A 27,989-nucleotide genomic window follows, 5' to 3' on the forward strand; every position below is an offset into this window, starting at 1 on the left:
GGTGGTCGGTTATTGAATGCTCGTATCCCGTACGAAGCCAAATTTCCGTTGTTGCTAACAAAAAGCTCACAATTTGTTAAAACCTACGTGTCGTATTTGCACGTTACGAATTGTCACGCTGGTCCTCGAGCTCTTGTGAGTCTCCTGCGAGAGAAAGTCTGGTTGGTCAATGCTCAAGACGTATGTCCCGAACAGTTCGTTCGTGCATGCGCTGCTTTCGATGCAAGCCGCAGCTCTTGACGCAAATTATGGGGAGCTCTCTGAGCTCTCCGCCCTTTCAATATCTGTGGCGTCGATTTTTGTGGACCATTTAGCACAACATATCGCATCCGTGGTAAACCGTACAAGTCATATGTGGCCTTGTTTGTGTGTTTTGCGTCCAAAGCGGTCCACTTAGAGTTAGTGTCTGACCTTACCACTGATGCATTTCTATTGGCTTTCCAAAGGTTCGTGAGTCGTCGCGGGATTCCTGAGACTTCGTCGGCGCGGATCGACACCTGAAAGAGTTCCGGGCCCGTCTGGAGGAGCAGGGGGGCGGTATCGAAGCATTCGCATCAAGAAAAGGATGCGAGTTTGCGTTCATACCGCCCAGAGCACCTCACTTCGGCGGTCTGTGGGAAGCAGGTGTAAAGTCTGCAAAGCACCTGTTCCTTCGGACGGTCGGTCACGACCTCTTGACCCCGGAGGAGCTCGGAACTCTCCTCGCCAGCGTGGAGGCAGTTCTAAATTCGAGGCCCATCGGAGCGTTAAGCAGCGACCCCAGCGACGGCGCAGCCCTCACCCCCGGGCATCTCCTGATCGGCGGCCCGCTGGTCGCACCACCACCGTCAGCACTCCCGGACCAGATCAGCCCGACCTGCTTGCGAATATTGCGCAGTGTCTCGTCGCTCAGGCACAGGTTCTGGCAGCGATGGTCCCGGGAGTACGTCTCCAGCCTGCAGACGAGGCAAAAATGGAACCAGGAGGTCCAAAAGTCGTGGGAGCTCTCGTCGTCGTCGGCGAGGACAACCTGCCGCCTCAGCAGTGGAGGATCGGGCGCGTAATGGAGGTGCACGTCGGCGCTGACGGAAAGGTCCGAGTGGCGGACGTCAAGACAGCAGACGGGGTCTTCAGGCGAGCCATCCATCGGCTGGCTCTTCTTCCGTTGTCCTGAAGGACGTCGTCCCTTCAGAGGGGGCGGTGTTTGGAGATTTCTCTCTGTTATGTTTATGTAAAGCGGGGATCGGGGCGTAATAAAGCTTTCTCGCTCAGGCGAATTCGGCCGCCGCTTTCCCGCTTAGTACTTTAGGTTAGCATGTAAGAGAAATTTATGAAATTAAAGTTTAGTTAAAATTTGAACTCCCTGTCGTACGCACTGCGTAACTTTCGCCTCGATCTCGTTTTCGTATTTTCGACTAATAAACCATCGCAAAGAATTAACCACTGCAATAGCAAAGTTTTCGTAATTCGGCAATAAAAACGCTTATTTCTTTTGTGCTTCGTCCGTCAACAGTAGTTCTGTTGTTAGAAGTGCATGCATATTAACTGACCCGCTCTCCCGCTTTTCTCTTTTGTACTAACATACTCGAAAGTTCTAAGAGTGCAATTTATACGCTCTTGCGGCATATTTGAGGTGCTCGCTTACAAATTTCGATTTGATTTTCTCTCGGCACAGTGGTCCGTAACATAATAAACATGTAATCCTACAATGTCTGCTTAAAAAAAACCTGCCTTCAGGTTATAAAGCCTGAGCAGGCTAAACTTGCTTGTTGGCTTTGTGACAGGATGGTCCACACTAAGTGCGCTGGATTCACAGGGCGGACAAGTGACGATCTTAGTAAAGGCCTTGGTTTGCAGTTCTGCTGCAAACTTGAAGCTTGTCGCGAAGTTGCGAAGGAAATGAAGTCCTTCATGAGCCAAACTAAAGGCGGCCTTAAGGGGCTGATCACTAGTTTTGGCATAGCTAGAGATAGTTTTGCCAGGGCTAATGATCTACTCTTAGAGCTGGACTCGCAGTTTAATAGCCTTAAGCTATTAGATGAGTCCCCGAAGCGTAAAAAGGCTGCTGGTAGTATGCCTGAGGGAATCGTCCCGCAACTTCAAAGCGACCAGCAGAACTCCTCTGCGGATAAGCAGCCGACTTTAGCAGCCCCTTAAATGTTGCTAAGATCGGCAGCTAAAAAGATTCGGACCCCGATTAATCCACATTGGAGTGTATGATATCAATGCCTATAAAAAGTTCCGATTTATCTGAAGGTGGTACTCGACCTGTAACTCCATCTAATCCGCTAAATATTCCCCCAGAAGAGGTTTCTGAGACCGGACTACCGGCCCAAATTGGCACTGCAGGTCCACAGCCTGCAGTAGCAAAACCCCTCATTGTGATTCCACAAACGAAACAAATATTTGTTTCTCGGCTACACCCTTATCTCACATTATTTGATGTTTCGTCTTATATCAAAGACAAAAAAATGTCGATAACATGAAGGTGGAAAAATTTAACTTTTCATATGCTAGGAACATTTCATCTTTCAAGATAAGTGTCCCTCACGAACTTTTTTTACACATATGCTTGAGCGATTTTTGGCCGGCAAAAATGGTGGTTAAGGAGTTCGTAGCAAAAATAAAAAAGAAAGGTCCTACGGGTCCTTCCCCAAAGAAGCTATCAGAATACAAGAGGTTTGCGTAGCAAGCTAACCAAATTGTATACTGATAGATTTTCGTTTGCATCCCAAGTTATTGTGTTTACAGAAACCTGGTTAAAGCCGGAGATCTTTAGCTCCGAAGGTTTTCCCGGTAAGTACATAATATATAGGCATGACCGTCCCTTTAGACGGGGAGGGGGCGTCCTTATTGCAGTGGACGCTAACCTCACGTCAGAAGAGGTTTTGACCTTTGAACTTAAAGTTAAAATTTTTATGCGTAAAACTGTCTGTTGCTGGCAGGCTAATTTTTATTACCTGCTCTTACATATTTCCTTCGTTCGATTCTAAGGACTATTTTAGGCACCTATCTGTTAAAAAGTCAATTTCGAGTTCCTTGTCCGACATGGATCAGTTAGTAGTTCTAGGTGATTTCAATATACCTGGAACTACATGGTCCTCGGATAATAATTCCAATGCTTTACAACCTATAGGCCACCATGAATTCATTGACGCTCTACTTGACATACCTCTGTGTCGAAATTCATTAGATCATTTAATTGATTTGTGCCTTGTCTCAAATCCTGAAAGTGTTTTTCTTTCTAGAGCAACACCACTTACGCTGCCTGAAGATCCCTATCACCCTGCTTTCGAGGTGACTATCGACACTGGTATAACAGTTAAAAATAATGCTATAAAGCCAGCCAAGCGGATTCATTGTTTTCGCAGGGCTAACTTTCTAAGACTTAATCGTCTTATATCTGGCAATGACTGGTCCGATCTCTATTCCTGAAATAATATGGGAGAAGCCATTACAATTTTTTATTCGGCAATCAAATCATTTTTTAGCTCGTGTGTTCCGCTATATATCCCATCAACATCCCATAAACCACCTTGGTTTAGCAAGGAGTTGTCACACCTTCGGAATTTAAAGTCCAGACTTTATAAAAAATATAAGGTTTCAGGTTGTCAGTCTGTTTTTGGAAAATACATAAGAGCTCGGTCAAGCTTTACCGTGCTTAACGCTCAGTGTTACAAAAATTATTTAGTCCGTTGCAAGTCCCAGTTTTTACAGGATCCTAAAGGGTTTTATAATTTTGTTAACACTAAGCGCAGATCATCTTCCTTTCCGCCTTCGCTTTCGTTTGAAAGTATGACGGCTAATACTGATAAGGCAATAGCCGATCTGTTTGCCCAATTCTTTCAAACCACTTACTCCACAGTGTCTCATTCAAATGAGCAGTATTTATACGCCATACCTAAGTCGAACTTAATATTTCGTCCCTCTTTAAACGAAAGCTCCCTTCTTTTGGATCTTGAACGAGTTACACCAGTTTACTCCCCAAGTCCTGACGGGATTCCTGGGTGTGTTCTTAAACGCTGTGCTAATGCATTGTGTAAACCCCTTCTCAAACTATTTACCCTATCCCTACAAACTTGTCAGTTTTCTCTTGTTTGGAAGGAGTCATTTGTTATTCCCCTTCATAAAAAGGGAAACAAGTCGGATGCTAGCAATTATAGAGGTATTTCTAAATTGTCAGCAATTCCAAAGCTTTTTGAGCGAGTAATAACTCCTCACTTGAAACCCCTTGTTAGATCAGTCATATCTCCATGCCAAGACGGATTTATGAAGCGCAGGTTTACTACAACGAATCTTTAAGAGCTCACGTCCTTTATGATAATTGGCTTTAAAAACCATTTTCAAACTGATGTCATTTACACAGACTTCAGTAATGCATTTGACTCTGTAAATCACTTCCTAGTGATTAGCAAACTTGACATAATAGGGTTTCCAGCAGATCTTTTAAGCTGGGTCCTTAGCTATCTCAGTGGCCGAACGCAACCGATACAAGCGATACTTATTAGAACAGAGGATGTCAACGCTCCAACAAGAAAACGTGACTCTCTTGCAGAACTATGACGAAATAGAGAAAAAGGTGGCTCTGCTTATCAACAAGATAATTATGGCCAACGACAACACCGTAGCTGCTACAATGAACGAAGAATACCGCTTTAGCATTAGCATAAGAAATTTAGGCTAATCACGACCGACATAAGTTCGCGAGTTACCAGGGACCTGGGGCTGTCCATTTCGCAGTAGACAACGATTAACCGAATGCAGACAACGGCGAATACCCTACAAGAGCTTAGGAAGAAAAAGAAGACAAAGACGATGACCTTGTAAAATACGAAGAGATCAATTTTTGGCTTCAAAAATTATTACAAGCCTTTAAGAATTAAAAAACGTTATTTTAAACGATGAATGATTAAACGAATCATTTCCTGTAAAATCAATCCATGGAAACAACACCATAAATAAAAATGTAACAGTTCGGCTGATAAGTCCCGGGACTGAGGAAGAAGAACGCCTTTTTTTTTTGAAAATTCTTTTTTATTATTCAAGGTATGATAGTTCCCTTTGCGGGCGATACACCGGCTATAATGATCCTCTAACTTTTCGATCCCATTTTTAAAATATTCTTTGTCATTGTCCTTATTATGATGCACCTTTTTTACAACGATTTTCTTAATACCGAACTTAACTACATTTTGTAACAGGCAAGGGTGGGTTTGTACTCATTGGTACATACATATGCATAGCTTAAGGCTCTCTGAGAGAGCGTAACTGAAAGAATGGTAAATGACTCTGGCAGAAGTATCAAAAGCGATAAGACGTGTGTGAATAAGAAATAAAAGAAAACACAATAAAACCAATTATAACCGAGTTGTATTAAATCCTGGCATTTGTGGCAGCCAGGGGCGGACGCAGAAAAAAATTTTGGGGGGGTCCGATCGAAAAATTGTTGTTGTTTGGGGGGTCCGATAAAAAATTTTTACGTTTACGGGGGTCCGATCAAAAAATTTGTTCCTTTGGGGGGTCCGACCAAAAAAATTTTTAGTTTTTATGGTTGAAAAGCCGTGTGCTGTAAGGAAATTTGAAAAAGTCTGAGATTTTGGGGGGGGGGGTCCGGACCCCCCCAGCTACTTATGTTGGAAGCCCGCGCCATATGCATGAGTATGCTCAAGATGCGATGACGTATGTCCGGAATTACGGGCGCCCGGATTTATTCATCATGTCCACGTGCAATCCTAAATGGCCCGAAATAACCAATCTGTTGCTTCCAGGACAAACATCCAGCGATCGACCTGACATCACTGCACGAGTATTTAAGCAAAAGATCACAGTACTTATGGATTACATTGTGAAGCAGAAGGTTTTTGGCGCAGCTTGTTGTTGAATGTACTCGGTTGAGTGACAGAAGCGTGGCTTAACACATGCGCACATGATCCTACCAGATCATATTGATTCGATTATTTCAGCTAAAATACCAGATAAAAAAATGATCCCGGCTGCATTCCATTGTGACAACGAGCATGATGCATCGACGCGTGCCCGAATGGTACAGCTTCGCGCTGCACAAACCCCACCTCAAGCCCGACAAAATAATAGAGGAAAGCGAACCGCAAATGAAAACTTGAATCGCGCTGCATTATCGTGAAATTGGGGCGAGACAAAGTTCGCCGGGTCCGCTAGTTTCTATATAGATTTTTCGATCTTTCCTATGGCAGCTATATAATATAGTAGTCAGATTTTTATGAAATTTTTTTCTCGATTTAAGAGTATTTAAAAAACTTGATGTTCCAAAAATCATGCTCGTGGGACTAAAAACAACGACATTATAATTTTTTTTTCCATTATTTATATATATAATATATTTTTTGATCTCTTCTAGGCAGCTATAAGTGTATGATAGAGTTATCTGATTTTGATTAAATTTAATCCGAAATTCAATAGCAGTTAGAAAACGCCATCTGGAAGAAATCAAGTCAATCCGATCAAAAATAACGGCGTGAGAATTTTTTATTTCATTCTCTCGGATTGGAGCTATCCGATATAGTCGGCCGATCCGGCTCGTTCCGACTTATATACTGCGTGCAATAACTACACACCATTTGGTAAAGATTCAGCAAGATAGCTTTAAAACTGAGAGACTAGTTTGAAGAGAAACGGACAGACAGACAGACGGACAGACGTACATACGTATTTGGATTCTGATCGTGATGCTGATCAAGAATATATGTACTTTATGTGGTCTGAGGTGTCTCCTTCACTGCTTTTCAAACTTCTGTGTAAAGACGATAGACGGTAAATACCTTATTCCAAATATAGTTTTTATCCTGGCCAAATTAGGGATTGCAGAATATACAGAAAGAATTCATAGAATCAAAAAACAGAGGGATAAATATAACCACAAAAAGTGGTGTAGTAGTTTATTTTTCCGTGGTAAAGGTGTTTAACCACTGATCGATAATCTTGATTATTTTAATTTTTTTTAATGGCTTAACATGGTAACTTTTTTTAGTTTTCTTTATATTTGTACGTATCGCTTTATTTAATGATCCGTTAAAATTTATCGCATTTTTTGGTTGGGTAGGGGCTAGCTTGCCGTTAAGAACTGACGAAACGGAAACTGCAGCTAATGTGGTTGTTGTTGTTTGTTGTCGTCGTACAGAGCATGCGGTCTTACACGTAATCTAGCCCTTCGCAGGGCAAACTTTCTGAGACTTATATCTGGAATATTTATTCGGCAATCAAATCGTTTTTTAACTCGAGTGTTTCGCTACATAACCCGTCAACATCCAATTAACCACCTTGGCTTAGCAAAGAGTTGTCACACCTTAGGAATTTAAAGTTCAGACTTTATAAAACATATAAGGTTTCAGGTTTTCAGCCTGTTTTTGGAAAATACATAAAAGCTAGGTCAAACTTAACGCTCAGTGTTACAAAAATTATTTAGTCCTTTGCGAGTCCCAGTTTTTACGGGATCCTAAAAAGTTTTATAATTTTGTTAACACTAAACGCAGATCATGTTTCTTTTCGCCTTTGCTTTCGTTTGAAAGTATGACGACTAATACTGATCAGGCAATTGCCGATCTGTTGGCCAAATTCTTTCAATTAACTTACTTCACAGTGTCTCATTCAAGTGTGCAATATTAATATTTCGTCCCACTTTAAACGAAAGCTCCCTACTTTTAGTTCTTCAACGTGTTTCACCAGTTTACTCCCCAGGTCCTGACAGGATTCCTGGGTGTGTTCTTAAGCACTGTGCTAATGCATTGTGTAAACCCCTTCTCAAACTATTTACCCTTTCCCTACAAACTTGTCAATTTTCCCTTGTTTGGAAAGAGTCATTTGTTATTCCCCATCATAAAAAGGTAAACAAGTCGGGTGCAAGCAATTATAATAGCTCCTCTCTTGCAGCACCTTTGTAGATCAGTCATATCTCCATGCCAACACGGATTTATGAAGCGCAGGTTTACTACAACGAATCTTTAAGAGCTCACGTCCTTTATGATAATTGGCTTTAAAAACCATTTTCAAACTGATGTCATTTACACAGACTTCAGTAAAGCATTTGACTCTGTAAATCATTTCCTATTGATTAGCAAACTTGACATGATAGGGTTTCCAGCAGATCATTTAAGTTGGATCTTTAGTTATCTCAGTGGCCGGACACAAAGAGTCCTTTTCAAAAATTTCTTATGTAGTCTCCTCAGAGTTACCTCTGATGTACCACAAGGAAGCCACCTGGGACCAGTACTTTTTACCCTGATCATTTAAGATCTTCCATTGGTCATTGCGCATTCCCGCGTACTTAAGTACACAAATGATGTAAAACTGTGTCTTCAATAAGCTGATGTAGTTTTTGCGGGTTAATCCGCATAATGTCACCTATAAGTGGAAAAACCTTGGAAGAATAACGCTTGTTGACGATCTTGGCGTCGTCTTGGACCCTAAACTTAAATTCTTACTTCATATTTAGAACATCTATACTAATATTATAAAGAGGTAAAATTTGTTTGTTTGTTTGTTTGTTTGTTTGTTTGTTTGCAGGGAATAGGTTCCTGAACTACTGGTCCGATTTAAAAAATTCTTTCACCGATAGAAAGCTATATTATCGTGGAGTTAAATAGGCTATAATTTATTTTGAAAAAAATTAGGGATCCGTAAGAAAATTGCAATATTGTCGCATATAAAGTGAGTTGCTACCTCATCACACTGACAAACACGCTCCCATAGCATTTTAACTCAATTTTTGTGTTCACTGTGAAATTGTGAAAAAAAACTGTGAACTGTGAAAATTATGTGGATCGTGCATTTGAGGATAAATTCACCACTCTGTCCATAGTCAAAAATGCTTAGAGGACGACGTGCAAACATTGGCCGCAGACATTCAAGTCAGCAGCCAGTATATTCACAAAACTTAAGCGAAGGAAGACAAATGAGCACATGGAGATCATTGGCATCATTCAATCGCTTGGCATTCCAATATGACCCCACTGCGAACTACAGTGATAATGAAAATTTAGATATTGGACAAATGGCGACTATATACCGATATTGCAGTGCGTTAAAGTTTAAAAGAGAAACGGCTGGATTGTGCTGCGCAAGTGGAGAAGTCAAACTGGAAAAGTGTTAAATAACCATCTTTCTATACTTCCATATATTTGAAAAATGTTGCAACATTGACTTTTATGTTGTTAAATTGTGTTGACCAGCGAAGCGGACACAGGCCCTCTAGTGTTTGATAAAGCTAGGGGAATGCTAGGATTTATTAAACGATGGTCGAAGGAATTTGAGGATCCTTACGTTACCACGACTACGTTTATATCATTGGTCAGGCCAATCCTTGAGTATGGGGCACCTCAACACGGAGTACGCGCTAATCGTATAAAATCAGTCCAAAAAACTTATTAATTTTTGCCCTGCGCCGCCTAAACTCGAATGCAAACCTATTCTCACCCTCCTATTCTAATAGATTGCTCCTTATTAACTTGCCCTCCCTTACTAATCGTAGAACTAATCTTATACGCGGTGAAATTGACAGTCCTTACTTGTTAAGTAGACTTAATTTCTCGGTTCCAAGTGGATTTACTAGAAATGATGTGCCGTTTGTTTTAAATCATTGTAGATCTAATTATAACGTGCATGAGACTTACAGAGTACTTTGTTCTGACTATAACACTGTGCGACAAAATTTAACGAAATGTTTGTTTAAGTTACTTTTTTGATTGTTTTCGGTTAAGATGCATAAATTATGCACAAAAATATCTATGCCACCTTCTAAGTGATCTTTTTTTATGATAAATTTTATGAAATTATTATTTTGAAAATAATTAACACAAAATATTATTTTTTTTTTACTCCCAATAAACTATTATTTTTTTTTTAAGTGAATTTTTTTTCAGATTTTTTTTGGCTTTTTCAGAGGTATCCTCGCGTAACAAGTTCCATACAAAGTCGGCCAGAGTATAGAGCTGGGGAAAAAAATTTTAAAGCATTGTGGTAAAAGCCTAACGGTATATTTGCTTAATACATTTTAATTAATAGATATTGAACTTGCATAAAACGCTTATAACGGTGAAAAAATATTTTCCCAATATGTGATTATAAGGCTCTGAAATATGCAAAAACACGCGTTTTTGGGACATTTGAGTGTGCGTAGAAGCTGATTGGCTATTGATATTAACAAATCCAAAAACTTATATTCTTATTTTGAATAGTAGAAGTGAAAAATAAGAAAAAACCAACTTAAACATTTTTTTGTCGCACAGTGTAATAGACTGTTTTCTTTAGTATCAACTCCCGACTCTCTGCAGCTTCTCAAGCAATCAATACTTACAATCGTTAAATTTAAAATTAAAATTAAATTTTCTGTCGCTTGTAAATATTTTCCTTTTTTTATTTAATATCGCGTCCAAATCGTGCCGTACGATACATGGCTGTCGCCCCTCCGTCGGTTGGGTGGGTAGTGGTCTACATGCAAAAAAAAAAATACCATTTGATAATTTCCATAGGCAAAAGGGCACTCGTACCCATGCCTACCTTAAGCGGCTTTTCGCGAAATAGAATCCGTCAGTCTACTATGTATTTCTAGTCACAATGCGGAGCGATATAAAAACACTTCTGTTGTCGTTAACAGCATTTGCCTCTTGAAGTGAAATTTCAATAATTTCATAATTTTCGGGTCGCCTCAGACGAAAGTTGTATAGCTTTGCAAGAACAATATACAACCGAGAGATACCAATGGCCGGTCCATGCATCGGCAGGACCATTTGCAGCACAGCGACAACATCCAGCACCACATTCTCAACCACCACCACCACCCCAGCTGAATTCCCATCGAACAGCAAATTCCAAAATATATTAAAGTGTCTCGTGCCAACTACCAGCCACTCGGGCCCTAGACTTCCGACAAGGATAACGAGGACATGGAACGATGAAGCCACCATCCGCGGTGGACGGCAAACGCCAGGACCCCAAGTTCCACGTTGGTCGATAACTCCTACCCCTGGTGGGCGGGACCCTGTGCTTCATCACCTTCTGCTACCTCACCCTCAGCGGGGAAACCAGAAGCGCCCTGGTACTTGGCGGAAGAACCGAAGACTCGGAGGAGGGATCGCACCACGGATTGTGTAAGCAGCAGGTCCAGTTATTGGAAACCCAGCCCGCAGATTGGCTGCTAAGGTTCACCCACCATGCCCAAGATTTTAACCCTTCAAGAATAGAATTAATGGATAATTATTGAGGGAATATATTTTACTCATGAAACCGAGATCTATGGATCCGATTTGAAGATAGAACTGCCAAAATTGAAGAAGAAGACATCGTTTCGATCGAACAAACCATGAGTCTCGCTCCTCCGTAAAGCGGATCCGAAAGCTGGCCGAAATGTGTTTGACGCTTTGGCAACACTTTCACTTTTTATTAAGCCCACTAACGTCAATCAAAGCTCAGGCCACACATTGTGGATAGTGTTGGTCCTTTAGTTAGAAAGTGCTTAAGTCGACTAAATACATACATTAATTAAATTAAACAACATAAATTTTTCAGTTCTTGTAACATTTTGGACCTGCTTGTTGAGAACTAGTGAGATGTTCAAGTGGGGGGTTAGCTGAGGCCACCAGACGGGTCGAGTTGACTCACCGTCTTTAAATTGTAGCCTCACACACCCCTCTTCCCCTCACGACTCTGTGTCGCGGTTGCGCTAAGCGGCACAGCAAAAGCCATTTGCTGGGGATGCAACATGCCCACCACCGGAAATCATCGGACTAGTGGAGTGCTACAGAAAAAAGAAGATGCCCCTTATCATAGGATGGGACGCTAATGCACATCACTTGACATGGGGAAGCACCGACGTCGACAACAGAGTTGAGCAGCTCATATTATAAATAGTAACCTAGAAATCGGCAATGTCGGTTCCACACAGACCTTCATTACTATGGTAAGAGAGAAGGTTCTAGACATAACTCTAATGATCAGGTCTCTAGGACCACTTATTAAGAACTGGCATATGTCGTCAGAGGTATCAATGTTGAATCACCGAATCATTAGATTTAAAATAGACTTCAACATTGCTAGGGCGCCCCCAAAAAGAACCCCAAGAAAACTAACTGGGATTGGTTCAGGTTCTCTCTCGAACTCAATCTCTCTAACGAGCCATCAGGTATACCCAGACAATCCTTAGTATTATATCAAGTAGTGGGTAACTTCTGCGAGAAAATAGCCAACGCCTTTGAGGACAGTGCCCTCTTGACAGACAGAAAAAATAAAGAGACGGCCCTTGGTGGAACGCCAGCCTAGCTCCGTAGCTCCACCCGCCGGCTCTTCAGTAGAGAAAAAACGTCGAGGAAAACTGGGGACAATATAGGCAAAGCCTGATGCTCGGGAACAAAGAGATCGGAAAGAACGGAAGACCTATTATGACTTCTGTGAGGCAATCAGAACAGCCCAGGAAGGAGCAAGATTGCACAAGGCTATGGCCAAAACCGCACTAGAAACTAATCTAGCCCTGAAGAAAGGTACCTACACTGCCGATGATAGGGATAAACTAGCATTACTTTTTGAAACACATGTCCCTGGGAGCTCACCCCTAGCGGAGGGTGCGTCCACCCCAGTGGAGGTTGTGTCCACTCTGAGACGTCCTAGACCAAGCGCAAGGGACTGGGCAATCGCCAAGTCTCTAGTCGCTCCAACCATTTAAATCACCAGGTCTGAATGGCATCTCACCATCATTCCTACAGCAGCCTAGCAATTGGACACAACCCAAAGATATCACCAACCCCAAGTCTTTCAGACCTATCAGTTCGACTTCGTTTTGTCTCAAAACATTGGAAAAACTGGTAAACTACCATTTAAGGAGCACAGTTCTCAAAGACTATCCGCTGCAATCCACGCAGCACGCCTACAGAACAAAACATTCAACAGACACAGCACTGTACCAATTATGCCATACTCTTGAAGGGGGAATAGACAACAAAGAAGTTGCAAACTGCGCCGTTTTATATAGAGGGAGACTTTGGCAATGGCTCACTAGAAAAAATATTGATGCAACATCTTGAAAGTGGATTGGAGCCCTGCCAATTGGCAATAGCGCGATGACCGTTGCAACAAGCAGAGGGTGTCCACAAGGTGGAGTTTTATCTCCTCTACTGTGAGCCTACTAGTAGATGAACTACTAAGGAAATTCACTGATAAAAGAATTCAATGTCATGGCTTTGCCGATGACATAGTAATAGTGGCCAGAGGGTAATTCGAAGAAATGCTTTGTGGCACAGTCCAACTCGTACTCCAGATAACGCTTGATTGTTGTAGGGAAGTTGGGCTTAACCTCAACCCCTCTAAAACAGTCATTGTTCCATTTACTAAGAAGTATAAGCTGCAGAGATGAGATAAATCATTCTACTAGGTACTCCCATAGCAATAAGCCGGGATGTTAAGTACCTCGGCTTAACCTTCGACAAGAAACTAACGTTTACAACCCACATGCAAAAGATAGTTGACAAGTGCCTCAGGGCGCACTTCATTTGTTGGAAAATTGCAAGTAAATCATGGGGGACCTCACCCCAAATCATCAGATGGATATACCTTATGATTGTGAGGCCAATACTCACCTATGGTTCAGTAGCTTGAGGTAAAAGAGCGCAGCTGATTACCGCACAAAACCAACCACAAAAGCTGCAACAATTGGCGTGGGTATGAATGACATGAGCAATTGGGAAGTTCTTAGTTCGGCACTGAAAGTTCTCACTCCGCTCCACTGCGTATTAGAGCTACAGCGGAAAGCCACCCTGTTAAGAATCACTTATGAGGGAAGCGGTAGTAGCCGCATCGTCAGCTCTACAGATGCAGTAAAACTACAAGTCGAACTTCCCTTAAGTTCACATCACAGAGACGAAATGACAGTATAAATCATCTTCGAAAAGAATATTTCCGCTCATTTGAGCAACAAGAAGGAATGGACATTACATGGCAAGTCACACCATAGCGTGGTATACGGACAGGGCCCTAACGCTTGTTGCCTTGGAGTAATAGGACCACGAATCAATACCATAAATCTTTAGGCCAATACACCGGCATATTTCAAGCTGAGGTATGTGCCATAGGTGTGCAGAGCTCAAAATGAGGGTTGGGTACACAAACAAGCACATTGCTTTCCTCTCGGACAGACCAGCGAATATTACTGCGCTCTGGGGTAGTAAAACTACCTCAAAGCTGGTTAGAGAAGTAAGGTCATAGTTAAACCTTCTGGGCAGCAACAAGAGGCTGTCGCTAAGATGGATCCCAGGAAATAAGAACATATACGGAAACGAACTAGCCGACAGGCTATCCAAACTAGAAGCAGAAAGTCTCCTTATAGGACCCGAGCCTTATTATGGCATAGGCAGATACACAATCAAAGATTACACTGTGCGACAAAAAAATGTTTAAGTTGATTTTTTCTTATTTTTCACTTCTACTAATAAAAAATAAGAATATAAGTTTGTGGATTTTTTAATATCAATAGCCAATCAGCTTTTACGCACACTCAAATGTCCCAAAAACGCGCGTTTTTGCATATTGCAAAGCCTTATAATCACATATTGGGAAAATATTTTTTTCACCGTTATAAGCGTTCATGCAAGTTCAATATCTATTAATTAAAATGTATTAAGCAAATATACCGTTAGGCTTTTATCACAATGCTTTAAAATTTTTTTCTCCCAGCTCTATACTCTCGCACTCTTGCTCTCAGTACCGGGATCAAAAGCGCAGCTAGAGTAATTTACCATGAAAAAAGAAATCGTATCACTTAAAAGGTGACATAGATATTTTTGTGCATAATTTATGCACCTTAACCGAAAACAATCAAAAAAGTAACTTAAACTAAGATTTTGTTAAATTTTGTCGCACAGTGTTATCTGAGAAAGGAAGAGGTGCACATGAGCATGCCTGCTGGAAGAGCACATCAGGCCAAAGACAAGCCAAACTAAAAAAGGTTCAAGAAACTTATACCAGTAGGAAAGAAATCACTTAGGGTAATTACCGGCATATTAACCGGACATTGTAGACTAAGAAGTCACCTATGTAACATAGGAATTGTTAACAACAAGACGTGCAGATTCTGTGATAACGAGGGTGAAACCTCCCTACACACAATTTCTTACTGCCCAGCTTTAAGCAGACTGAGAAGTAGAACCCTTGGTTTTCAGTCCCCTGCACTTGGGACCTTCGGAAGCATCGACCCAAAAAAGCTTCTTGACTTTATCAGAGGAACAGGGTGGATGGGGAGTTCTAAGCTCAGATAGAGAGTTCAATATATGCAGTTGGGTCGAGGTAGTTAATTCCCCGTAGCGTTAAAGTATATAACGTATTTATTTAATATACGTAAAAATGTATTCAATCTATGCTCAACAAACACATCAAAAAAACAACATCCAGTTTATAATAATCCGACAATCTCTTTAATTTAATTTTTTTTCTCGTCAAGTTTGCCATATAAATCAGTTTGGTCACACTTTCTATAATTTTTGACAGACAATATAGGCAATTTACCAGAACTACTGTAATAAAAAAACTTTGCAATGTCAAAATGATAAAAAATAACAATTAACAAGACAGGAAGCTAATTTCGGCGAGCCAAAGCTTATATACCCCTGCAGTCATCAAATATGTTGAACAAAATACATATTGGAAATGCAATTGGCACGGTATCGCATACCGAACTATCGATAGTAAAGTCTAATGTACCTTCTCTAACGATCGTACTGCCTCCTTCTTCTTCCTTCCACCTCTATCGCCAACGGATGTGTAAAGCTTAATTTCTGTATCAATTATCTCTGTAATAAAACTATTCTACTCAAGCTAAATTACAACAGGTTATGGGCCGCAGCACCCTTCCACTGCGCCAGAAAATAGTTAGCAGAAGATATTGAAGAACGAGTGAGATTAAATGGCAAATTTCAATTTGTGGTGAAATTGCCAACGCGCACATACACACACATACACATGTGCAAAAATTTGAGACTTCTGGAAATGAGACTGAAGGCGTCAAATTGGTGATAGAGAGAAGAACAGTGTTCGTTGCTTGTGTAGCTTCGTGAACCATTTGCTTGTGTAGCAAAAACTAAAAGGAAGAGTATTCGTTGCTTGTGTAGCTTCGTGAACTAGTTGCTTGTGTAGCAAAAACTAAAAGGAAGAGTATTCGTTGCTTGTGTAGCAAAACTAAAAGGAAGGGTATTCGTTGCTTGTGTAGCTTCGTGAACCAGTTGCTTGTGTAGCTCCGTGAACCAGTTGCTTGTGTAGCTTCGTGAACCAGTTGCTTGTGTAGCAAAACTAAACGGAAATTGTAAAGAAAAATGAGTATTGCAAGTATACGCATAGAGCCTTTGGGCAAGGATAATTTCGATACGTGGAAAATACAAATGCAGGCCCTGTTAGTCAAGAACGACTCGTGGAAATATGTGAACGGGACTCATTTAAAACCCGAAACAAATTTCACGCAGTGGATAAACGAAGATGCAAAGGCTAAGTCCGATCTCATTTTGGCCATGTCAACATCGGAACTAAGGCACACAAGAAACTGCGAAACTTCAAACGATGTAAGGAAGAAGCTGCATAGCACTTACCAGTCAACGGGACCAGCCCGTAAAGCCGCACTGTTGAAATCACTGATCCTACTAAAAATGAATGCAGGCGGAGACATGAGAAGCCACATAGATATGTTTTCCGATTTAGTAGACAAAATAAACGAAGTTGATCTCATGAATATTGACGATCTGTTAACCATTTTGATACTGTACAGTATACCTGAGGAATATGAACAGTTTCGAATCGCGATTGAAACGCAGGAAAACTTAATCTCAACGGAGGCACTGAAAATAAAGTTTTTAGACGAATACGAGGCGAGAAACAGAAATCAAAGCGAGTTGACGCCCGGAGCATTATTGGCACACAAGAAGTATAATAACAGCAATCCGCAAGAATCAGGCACTAATAGAAAGTTTAAGTTTAGATGTTACAACTGCAGGTCACCGTGCAGCTGATTGCAGGTCGAAGCCAATAAAGAACCAGAATGATAGCATGTACGTAAACGCAGCTCATCATACAAGCAGTGATTGCAGTAGCTGGTGTCTAGACTCTGGAGCAACGTCACACATGTGCTCACAAGAAAATATGTTCGTGAATCTTGAGCATGCAGAAGGCCCGAAACTCAAACTGGCAAATGATGAGGCCACAGACATAAAAGGATATGGATCCGTGCAGTTCTCGCCAAACAAAAAAGTTCACCGCCAGCCTGAAGAACACGCTCTATGTGCCGGACTTAAGCACCAATCTCTTATCGGTCTCAAAAATATGTGATCACGGCTACAATATTGTTTTCAAGAAGGAGAAAGCTGAAATAATTAGAGCTACAGGAGGAGAAATAGTGTTCACCGTTCCTCGCAAATTGGACTTATACCAGTTAGAAGAAAAACTCGAATGCAGCCAGATCACTGAAGGTAAGCAAAACAGTATCAAAGAATGGCATGAACGTTTCGGCCACCTCAATGAGCCGGACCTAAAAGAACTAATAAGAAAAGGTAAAGTACAAGGAGCCAAAGTAAACCTCAAGGAGACTCTTCCAATTTGCGAAGTATGTATCAAGGGGAAGCAGTCCCAAAAGCCGTTCCCAGTATCAAATTCAAGAGCAGGAGACGTACTAGAATTAGTCCACAGCGACGTATGCGGTCCCATGCGTACAAATAGCCATGGCGGCAGCCGCTACATTTTGACATTCATTGATGATTTCTCAAAATGGTGCGAGCTCTACACGATCAAAAGAAAGTCTGAAGTGTTCCAGAAATTTAAGGAATTCAAAAACTATGTTGAACGGCGAACTGGAAAGAAGATCAAAACAATCAGGTCAGATAACGGTACAGAATACACTAATAATGAGTTCAAAAGTTATCTTGCAGCCCAGGGACTAAAGCACGAGTATTCCGTAGAATATACTCCTCAACAAAATGGTACAGCCGAACGTAAGAACCGGACCCTTGTTGAAATGGCTCGCTGCCTGATGTTGCAGGCCGCACTTCCTCCGAGCTACTGGGCTGAAGCAGTAAACACAGCAAACTACATAAGAAACAGATGTCCTTCAAGAAGCCTATGTGGAGAAACGCCCTTTAAGCTGTGGAACAATCGCGTCCCAATTGTAAGGCATATGCAAAAATTTGGTCAAATTGCATATACACTGGACAAACGATCGAAAAGCAAGTTCAGCTCAAAATCCAAAAAATGTGTATTCGTTGGATACTGCACCGATGCCAAAGCTTACAGGCTGTACGATGTGGAAAGTCAAATGTTAATCAAAAGCCGAGACGTCTTTTCACAAATCTATTTGGGCACGAGTATAAGTTCGAAGAGTTCATTGAACCTCAGATCGATGTCAACATTGAGCCGGTAGCAGAAAATCAACCAGAAAGTGACCAAGATGACAACGAATGTATCCAACCAGAAGATCCCGAGTCAGAGGACAATGAGCCAGACGATAGACAGCCAGTAAAACGTGGTCGTGGAAGGCCAAGGAAGCAGTTAACAGGTAAACCAGGAAGACCCAGATTAATTTACAATCAAATACTTGCAGACCAGATCGACACACCTAATCAGCAGTTTGAGTCCGACCAAGAAGATGTGTTCTGCGAAGCTACTTCACTTGCAACGAACCCAAAGGAACTAACTGCGAGCGCAGCACTCAAAGGTACAAATGCCATTGAATGGAAGGAGGCATTAATAAACGAGTACAGGTCATTGAAAATGAACAATACCTGGGAAGTTGTTGATCGCCAGAAAGAACAAAGGGTTATCGAAACGAAATGGGTCCTTCGAACAAAGTATTTACCTGACGGAAGGGTAAATTGCCGTAAAGCTCGCCTGGTTGCTAAAGGATTCACCCAACGCGAAGGAATTGACTACGATGAGACCTACTCCCCAGTGTCCAGAATGAGCTCGATTCGAATTGTAATAGCACTAGCTGCGGAACTCGGACTGGATCTTCATCAATTTGACTTCAACAGCGCCTATTTGAATGGAGAAATTGAGGAAGAACTTTACATCAGCATTCCACCTGAATTCCAGGAAATCTTGACTGCTAAAGAGAAAGAAATGTATGGACCTGAAAAAGTGTGTAAGCTAAAAAGGCTCTATATGGCTTAAAGCAGAGCGGACGCCAGTGGTATAAAAAGCTAGATAGTAAGCTCAAAGAACTGAACCTTAAGCCACTCGCTGCCGACCAATGCGTGTACCTGAAGAACGAACAAAACGGAATCCTGATCGTATCGCTTTATGTAGATGACCTCATAATTGCGACCAATAACACCCAAATGCTTTTACAGTTGAAGCGCGAATTGTCCAACAAGTTCCAGATGAAAGATTTGGGCAAACTATCGTATTGCTTGGGCATCGAATTTAAACAAAACAAGGACAAAACAGAATTTACCATGGGTCAGCCGAAATATGTTGCAGACATTCTCAAACGGTTCAATATGGAGAATTGTAAGCCCGTAAACACACCGATCAACACGAATGAGAAACTGTCAACCGAAATGTGTCCAAAAACCGAAACCGAGAAAGAAGAAGTTTCCAACGTGCCGTATCAGAGTTTAATAGGAGCCCTAATGTGGTTGGCAGTATCAACGAGCCCTGATATTGCATTTGCAGTAAGTGCCCTGAGTCAATACAATACAAACTTTGGAAAACAACATTGGATTGCTGCGAAAAGGGTATTACGTTACCTAAAGGGTACTCAGGGCTATTGCCTGGTTTACAAACGAAGTGGCAAAGACCTTGTAGGCTACGCCGATGCTGACTGGGCTGCCAACATTGACGATCGCAGATCTTTTTCAGGTTTTGCTTTTAAGTTCGCAGGTGCAGTAATATCCTGGGAATGCCGGAAGGAACGGACGGTTGCATTGTCGAGCACGGAAGCAGAGTATATGGCTCTGTCTGACTCCTCAAAGGAAGCTGTTCATCTCAGAAGCTTTCTACAAGAAATTTTGGGCCAACTGAAGACGACCATCATCTACAATGACAACCAAGGAGCTGGCCAACTTACACGCAACCCCGTATTCCACAAACGCACCAAGCATGTTGACATCCGCCACCATTTCATCCGAGAGCTGGTTGAAGAAGGAACTATTTCAGTAAACTACACTCCAACGACCGAGATGCCAGCAGACATATTGACAAAGGGACTCAGCGCTTCAAAACACAATACCTGCAAGACGGCCTTGGGTATGCGTCTAGTCGATCAACACCTTACCAATTGAGGGGAAGTATTGGAAATGCAATTGGCACGGTATCGCATACCGAACTATCGATAGTAAAGTCTAATGTAATGTCTAATGCCTCCTTCTTCTTCCTTCCACCTCTATCGCCAACGGATGTGTAAAGCTTAATCTCTGTATCAATTATCTCTGTAATAAAACTATTCTACTCAAGCTAAATTACAACAATACATAAAGGCTAAACCACATCGAAGCTATGCCGATCTTTCTATTAATTTATGTATATTTTCGACTATTGTTCATGTGACATGAGTTGTTTAAAAATTTAATATTCTAAAAATGTTTATCCTAAATTTGGTAAAGTTTCAGCAAGATAGCTTTAAAACTGAAAGAGACTTGCTTAAAGAAAACCAGACAGACGGACAAACGGACAGACGTAGAGACGTATTCCGACTCTGCTCGTGATGCTGATCAAAAATATATGTACTTGGGGACTGAGGTGTCTCCTCACTGCATTGCAAACTTCTGACTGAAATTAAAATACCCTTTTGCTCTGCAAAGGTATACAAAGTTAAAAACTTTAAGGGAGGGGGTAAGGTTTTAAAGGCCAAAAAAAGTGCCATGTTTGCTCTTTTTTTGAGGCGAAATGAGTAAGTTTATTTTTTTGAGCTTAATTACATGTTTTTGTTTAACTTTTGAAGAGTATTAGAAAAAAAAAATTATTAAAAAATATTAAGAAATAAGCCTATGGCGGTTAATCTTCCGAAGCGCCTTAAGAAAAAGTTGTTTTGCGGTGAACATCATAGGGCGTTAACGAATCATCTTTAAAATAAAATGTGATATGCGTTGTAAAGATAATAAATTTTCCGAGGTAATCAGGAAGAGTTTTTTTAAATTTATTTTTTGTCTATTTTCAGGAGCACTTGAAAGTGAAAAGTACGATTTCAGCTTAAAAAATCGCTGTTAATTTATTTTTTAAAAATAGAAAAAAATTAAAAATTAAAAAAAACTTTTCCTGATTACCTGCGTATTTATATTGAGAATTTGTGTTAAAAATTTGAAGAGGATCGGCTCAGTAGGTTTTGAGTTCTGATGTTCACCGACTTTCAAAATAACGTCTTCGGCAAAATCGATTCAAAGTATTTTTATACGTGAAAATACGTCCAAATACGGTTGTTTAAAACGCTGTAACTCGACATATTGATCATTCAGACTTAATTAAAAACATAAATTTTGTACTGTTGTACTGCCAGAAAATGTTGTACATTTTCCTGAGTAAGGAACTAAGCATACAATAAGCTAATTTCCTATCTGTTTTTTGTACTGTTATATTCGCAAAAAATGTTGTGAATATATTTGGATATTCTCTCCCACTCTCTCCCTCCCTCGCTCTTTGAAATTTCTCTTTTCTGATGTTCACTATGCTACACAAACAGTTTTTGTGAGTGAATTTTTTTATAACTCCCTTTATTTGTTAATACCACCAACGAAGTTTGAGTTAGTGTCAAAGTTCAGGTCTTGTCTTTCTACCAAGCTTCAAAGGACCCGCCTCTAAAGAAAAATGTACAAATACTGCTATGTAAGATTGATTAGTAATGCACTCAGTATACTCTATACGTCGGAACGGGCCGGATCGGACGACTATATCGGATAACTCCCATACGAAAGATTAAAAAAAAACTTTTACTCCGTCGTTTTTGATCATATCGACTTTTGATTTCTTTCAGAACTTTTCAAATTTTATAAAAATCGGAAAACTATATCGTATAGCTGCCATTAAAAAGATCGAAAAATATATATAATATAATATAATAATTTTTTGTTCAATCTTTCGTATGGGAGCTATCCCATATACAATAAACCCGCGATCCGGCACAGGCGTTAAGTAACAACAACGGGACTAACGCCTCAGTATCTAAGCTGACCGGTCGGCCAACAACTGCTGATACAGTGCGGCAACAAGATTTAAGATACTACTGGCCAACAAACGACTTTAAACATACAATTCAAACAAAATGGCGTAAAAGCAATGCTGGTAACTATAACCAACACAATGGTAGCAATACAGCAAACGCTGCAGAAACATATGCGCTCTCAAAATCTCCTTCTGGAGTTATTAATCAAACAACACTGTTTAGAAGGTTTCCTTAAAAATATGTTTCTGGAATGCGAACGGCATTTCACAGCAAAAATACGAGCTCTCGCTGTTCCTAGATCAGAATGACATTGACGCCATGCTTATATAAGAGACTCACCTAACAAACAAAAATTATTTTCACCTTAATGGCTATACATTTTATAAAACAAAACATCCTGATGGCAAGGCTCCTGGCGCCACTGGCATACTGATCAAGAAACGCATCAGGCAATATAAGTTGCCATCATACGCAACAGCCTATTTACAAGCTACATTAATTCACATCAATACCCAAATTAGTTGATTAAACCTATCCGCTGTATACTGCCCACCACGCTTTTCCATTTCCGAAGATGATTTTGTACAGTTCTTTGATCTAGAGTGCCGGTCACCTACGCTTTATAGCGGCTGTTGACAATGCAAAACACCCCCATTGGGGCTCCCGACTCACCAACCAAGGATGAAAGCTGTACAACGCTGTAATAACACCAAGAAACAAGCTTGACCTTATATCTCAAGGTAAGCCTACATATTGGCTAACAGATCCTAATAAGAAGCCTGACCTGATGGATTTTGCCATCACAATAAGAGTGCCTAGAGGTCATGTTCATGTGGAACACTTAGCAGATCCTTCATCGGATCATTCGCCCATTTTACTTCTTCGCTACGACCATCCATACGACCATTCAAAACGAACCATTCTTCTAACTTCCAGTAAAACAAATTGGCGTAAATACTGAAAGTATGTAAGTATCCATATTGATGGCTTCCCAAACATGTACCAAAAAGAAGAGATTGATAGCTCAGTTGAAGCACTAGTGTCTGTTATGTCACTAGCTGCTCAACACTCCACACCTACTATATGGGCTTGTAATTTTAATTATAATTTTAGCAACAGTCGAGCTTCTGGGCATATCAACGAACTGCTACGCAATAAAAGAAGGCTTCGGAGGAAGTGGCAAGCCCACAGATCGCCTGCCTCGAAGGAGCGGCTTAAAACAGCCAACTATCTTCTACGCACAGCCCCAGAAGATGAAAATAATCGTTCTCAATTATTCTATTATACTTACAGAATCTCTCCCCAAACAGCAGACGATATCCACTGTGGAAAGCAAAATCGAGTATATGTCCACCAATCGAAAGCGAGACGCCATTACATACACAAACAGGAGAGGCTTGCAGCAATGAAGAGAGTGCAAATATATTTGCTGCCCATCTAGTAAACAATAGCTTTGTGCTTCTAACAAACAACACTCCAGATAAGAGTGATAGAGGCTCAAGAAAAAAGGAAGCGCCAGGACATGATTTAATCTCCCCTGAAATGATTATGAAATTGCCGAACTGTGCAGTAAATCTTCTCACAACGATATTCAACAGCATGATGAATTGGGGCTATTATTCACAATAACGGAAAAAGTCTGTCTTCGCTATGACTCTTAAGCCAGACAAGTCCCAGCTTTTAAGTCGATCTAAGTGCCCCATAAGAGCAACCCAATATGTAACACCTCATCTCAGATATGGCTAGAATTATTGGATAAAGATTAACGAGCAAAAGTGCAAACACGTCACCTTTACCCTAAATAAACAAACTTGGCCCCCACCATCTGTAAACAACATTCATATTCTACAAACAAAGGAAGTAACGAATATTGGAGTCCACTTTGATAGACAGCTTACTTTGAGAAGGCACATCGAAGCCAAGAGAACACAATTAAAATTAAAGGCAACAAACCTACAATGGGTTAATGACCGTTCTCTGCTTAAATAAAGTACAAGGTACTTCTGTACGATTCAGTTCTCAAACCAATTTGGAAATATGGCTCGAGCTATTGGGGGACGCAAGCGTTAGTAACCTAGAAGTAATCCAGAGAGTCCAATCAAAGATACTGAGAACTATAGTATAAATGGTGCACCGTGGTGTTTAAACGTGGGATCGGTTAAAGGGGAAATCGACAATGTAAAAGCAAAGTATACGATCAAGCTAAAGGCTCATCCAAATAGGCGGTCTTCTACCTGGAACACTATCCACAAACGACTACGGCGAAGAGATCACCCCACCCAGTTAACTAATTATTTATATGTATTAGGCTAAGATTTGAATACTTGTCGTCAGTCTCATGGAGAGAAAATTCAATAAACACCGTAATAAAAAAAATGTGACAGTTAAGCAACTATCATGTTGCGCACGGTGGGGAAATTATTACTTTAAACTAAAATATATATTTGTGATGCGTTTACGTGGAGAAAGGCGTCTAAAGAGATGTGTAGGTATAGTCTTAGTATCGTTCATATGACAGCAATATGGTATAAGCGTCCGATTTTTATGAAAATTAATTATGTTTTAAAAATTAAGCTTTTTGATGAAAAACAACGATTTTATCATTTTTCCCGTTAATTCTATATAGATTTTTCGATCTTTCCTATGATAGCAATATGATATAGTTGTCCGATTTTTATTAAGTTTTTTTTATCATTAAAAAGGTATTCAAAAAATCGATGTTCTTAAAAACCCGGTCGTGGGATAAAAGACAACAGCGTTATAATTTTTTTGATTATTTATATTTATATTTTTCGATCTTCCCTATGGCAGCTATATGATATAGTTGTCCGATTTGTATGAAACTTTTTTCTCAATATAAAAGTTGTTATTTCCATTAATTCTATATATATTTTTCGATCTCTCCTATGGCAGCTATATAATAGAGTTATCCGATTTTGATAAAATTAAATCCGAAATTCAACAGTAGTTAGAAAACGCCATCTGGAAGAAATCAAGTCGATCCGATCAAAAATAACGGCGTGAGAATTTTTTATTTCATTCTCTCGTATGGGAGCTATCTGATATAGTCGGCCGATCCGGCCGACCCGGCCGATCCGGCCGTTCCGACTTGTATACTGCGTGCAATAACTACACACCTTTTGACAAAGTTTCAGCAAGATAGCTTTAAAACTGAGAGACTAGTTTACATAGAAACCGACAGGAGGACAGACGGACAGACAGACAAACGTACAGACGTACATACATATTTCGATTCAGATGGTGATGCTGATCAAGAATATATATAGTTTATGGTGACTGAGGTGTCTCCTTCACAGTGTTGCAAACTTCTGATTAAAATTGCAAAGGTATAAAAAAAGGTTGTTTTGATCATATCGACTTGGTTTCTTTCAGATAGTGTTTTTTAACTACTATCGGATTTTGAATTTCATTTCATAAAAATCGGACAACTATATCGTATAACTGCCATAGGAAAGATCAAAAATATATGGAAATAGTCGCAAAAAAATGATAACGACTTTCTTTTTATCCCTCGAGCATGATTTTTAGAACACCGAGTTTTTTAGATATCCTTGAATCGAGGAAAAAAATATCATAAAAATATGAAAAATCATCATAAATATGGAAAATTCGACTTAGCTTCGATACACATATTTCATGACTGCGAGGATCTATAAGCTTCGGCTCGCCGAAGCTAGCTTCGTTTATTGTTTTCCGTTAATTTTCGTTAATTCTATAAAGATTTTTCAATCTTTCCTATGGCACCTATATGATATAGTTATCCGACTTTGATAAAATTGAATTCCAAATTCGATAGTACTTAAAAAACACCATTTGGAAGAAATCAAGTGGATTTGATGAAAAACAACGGTGTGAACATTTTTTTTTCGGTCTCTCGAATGGGAACTATCCGATATAGTCGCGCGATTCGGCCTACTCCGACTTATATACTGCGTGCAATAGCTACACAACTTTTGGTAAAGTTTCAATATGATAGCTTTAAAACTGAGAGACTAGTTTATATAGAAACAGACTGTTGGATAGACGGACAAACATACGGACGTATTACGATTTAGAACGTGAATATCAAGAATATAAATACTTTATGGAGTCTGAGGTGTCTCTTTCACTGAGTTGCGAATGCAAGGATATTATGAAAAGTTATTTTATAATACATATAATGTATTTATTAAAGGGATAACTGTTAGGATATGGAAGGGATAACTTATTTTGTTATTAATCACATAATAGAAACATAAATTTTAGTATGGTACATGATTATATACTTATCAAAATACGTACAATCCCGTCTTAATAGATAAGTATCGTCAGCCAAACGTTGTTTGAATGATTCCAGTTTTTTATTTAGTTCCATTTCCTTTCCAATTTGTTTTTTAACAGATTCTATTCCGGCCAAATTAAGTTTTATTGACTCCCTGTATTTTCTAAAAAGAGACCACTTTAAAAATAAATGTTATAAGCCTTTACCGATTCTTACCCTATTGTATCCTGAACTTGAAATAAAATGTTGTCTCTCAACTGAATTGCAATAATCACTTCACTCCATGCTTGTGTAAGACGTTTATGTTCATTTTGTAAAACCTCTAGGTCTGTATTAGCGTTAGCTATGCTCATATTTAAGATATTGACAATTTCTTTCATTGCAGCTTCTTCTTCACAAATTGAAAATTTCTCCGACTCTCTTTTTTTAACTTCCATGTCAAGGCGGTAAAAGAGTATATCCGACTTTCGCTTTTCTTGAGACAGCTGCTTTTGTAGCTGTTCATCTCTGCTCACAATGCGTTTAGCATTTTTTACTTCATTCTCTACTTCGTAAGTCCATTTTTTAATATTACTGCCCAAGCTTTGTAAATCTTCTAGTTCAGCCATTCTTTCATGATATATCGTTTTTTTAGAATTGGTGAGCTTAATTTTTTCTTCGTATTCTTGTTTTAAATTTTTTGAAATAAATTCTTCTATTTCACGAGATTTCAAGTGCTTTTCAATTACCGAAGATATTTCTTTAATTTGTTCTTCCTGGGATGCCATTTTTTGCTGCATTTCATACAAAGCCAACCCTTGCTCTTCCCGGCGGTGCTCTTTTAGTTTGACGTTGTACTTTATTTCGGCAATTTCATTTTCCAAGTCTTGTTTAGTCCTTAACAAATGATCCTTTAGAGACTCTTGAAACTTGCACAAGAGCGGATGATTTGGGGGAAGAAGAGCCAGTTGCTCTGGCTCTGGCGCCGAGCCAGAATCCAGCTCCGAAATATTCGCAAAATCACACGAATCGATATCCTCTGTGTAAGACATTTTTATAAATAAACTTTAATTAAAAAAAAATATATATATATTTCTCCTTTAGTAAAGTGAGGTGTTTATTTTCTGAATGCTAGAAATATTTGACAAAAATAATAAAATGGTTGCTATGGATGATTTTACATACATAAGCTGTTCAGAATCATAAGGGTAAACTACCCTTTTTATGTTAATTAATGCCACAAATACAAAATAAACAAGAAAGGAAGCTAGATTCGGCAAGCCGAAGTTTATGTACCCTTGCAGTCCTCAAATATGTCGAACGAAATACATAATTTATGTAGGGGAGAGTGGGGATAGGTGAACCACGGGGATAGATGAACCACTAGTAATATTTCACCTTCTATCAGGATTGTGTGCACCATCTTCATATGTGTTGTTTATCCAGTCGGAATCTTAACATCACACGTACGCGTGATCGCGTCAATCAACTGCTGTCATTTCTATCACTAATCAAAGTTTTTGTGCGCCTTTCGCAGCTATTTGCGACCTGACGTTTTCTTGGGAAAAATTTATTGTGCTCCGCCTGTAGCATTGAACTCTAGAA

At 40.0% G+C, this 27,989-nt stretch overlaps 1 protein-coding gene across 4 annotated transcripts in view; it reads right to left on the reverse strand.

Moving 5' to 3' along the window:
• LOC108093518 (coiled-coil domain-containing protein 40) overlaps positions 1–27,492 on the reverse strand; it is a 96,411-nt gene extending 68,919 nt beyond the window's left edge. For all 4 annotated transcript variants that reach the window (XM_043208427.1, XM_043208428.1, XM_043208430.1 and 1 more), the window contains exons 1-2: positions 26,622–27,492; positions 26,426–26,568 (exon numbers count right to left, since the gene is read on the reverse strand). In XM_043208427.1, the coding sequence (XP_043064362.1) occupies positions 26,426–26,568; positions 26,622–27,436 (958 nt within the window). In that variant the 5' untranslated portion in view covers positions 27,437–27,492. The remainder of the gene's footprint in view (positions 1–26,425; positions 26,569–26,621) is intronic.
• Positions 27,493–27,989: the final 497 nt, after the last annotated feature.

This window comes from Drosophila ficusphila, unplaced genomic scaffold (genome assembly GCF_018152265.1).
Source record: "Drosophila ficusphila isolate 14025-0441.05 unplaced genomic scaffold, ASM1815226v1 contig_47, whole genome shotgun sequence".
In the NCBI taxonomy this organism is placed as follows: domain Eukaryota; kingdom Metazoa; phylum Arthropoda; class Insecta; order Diptera; family Drosophilidae; genus Drosophila; species Drosophila ficusphila.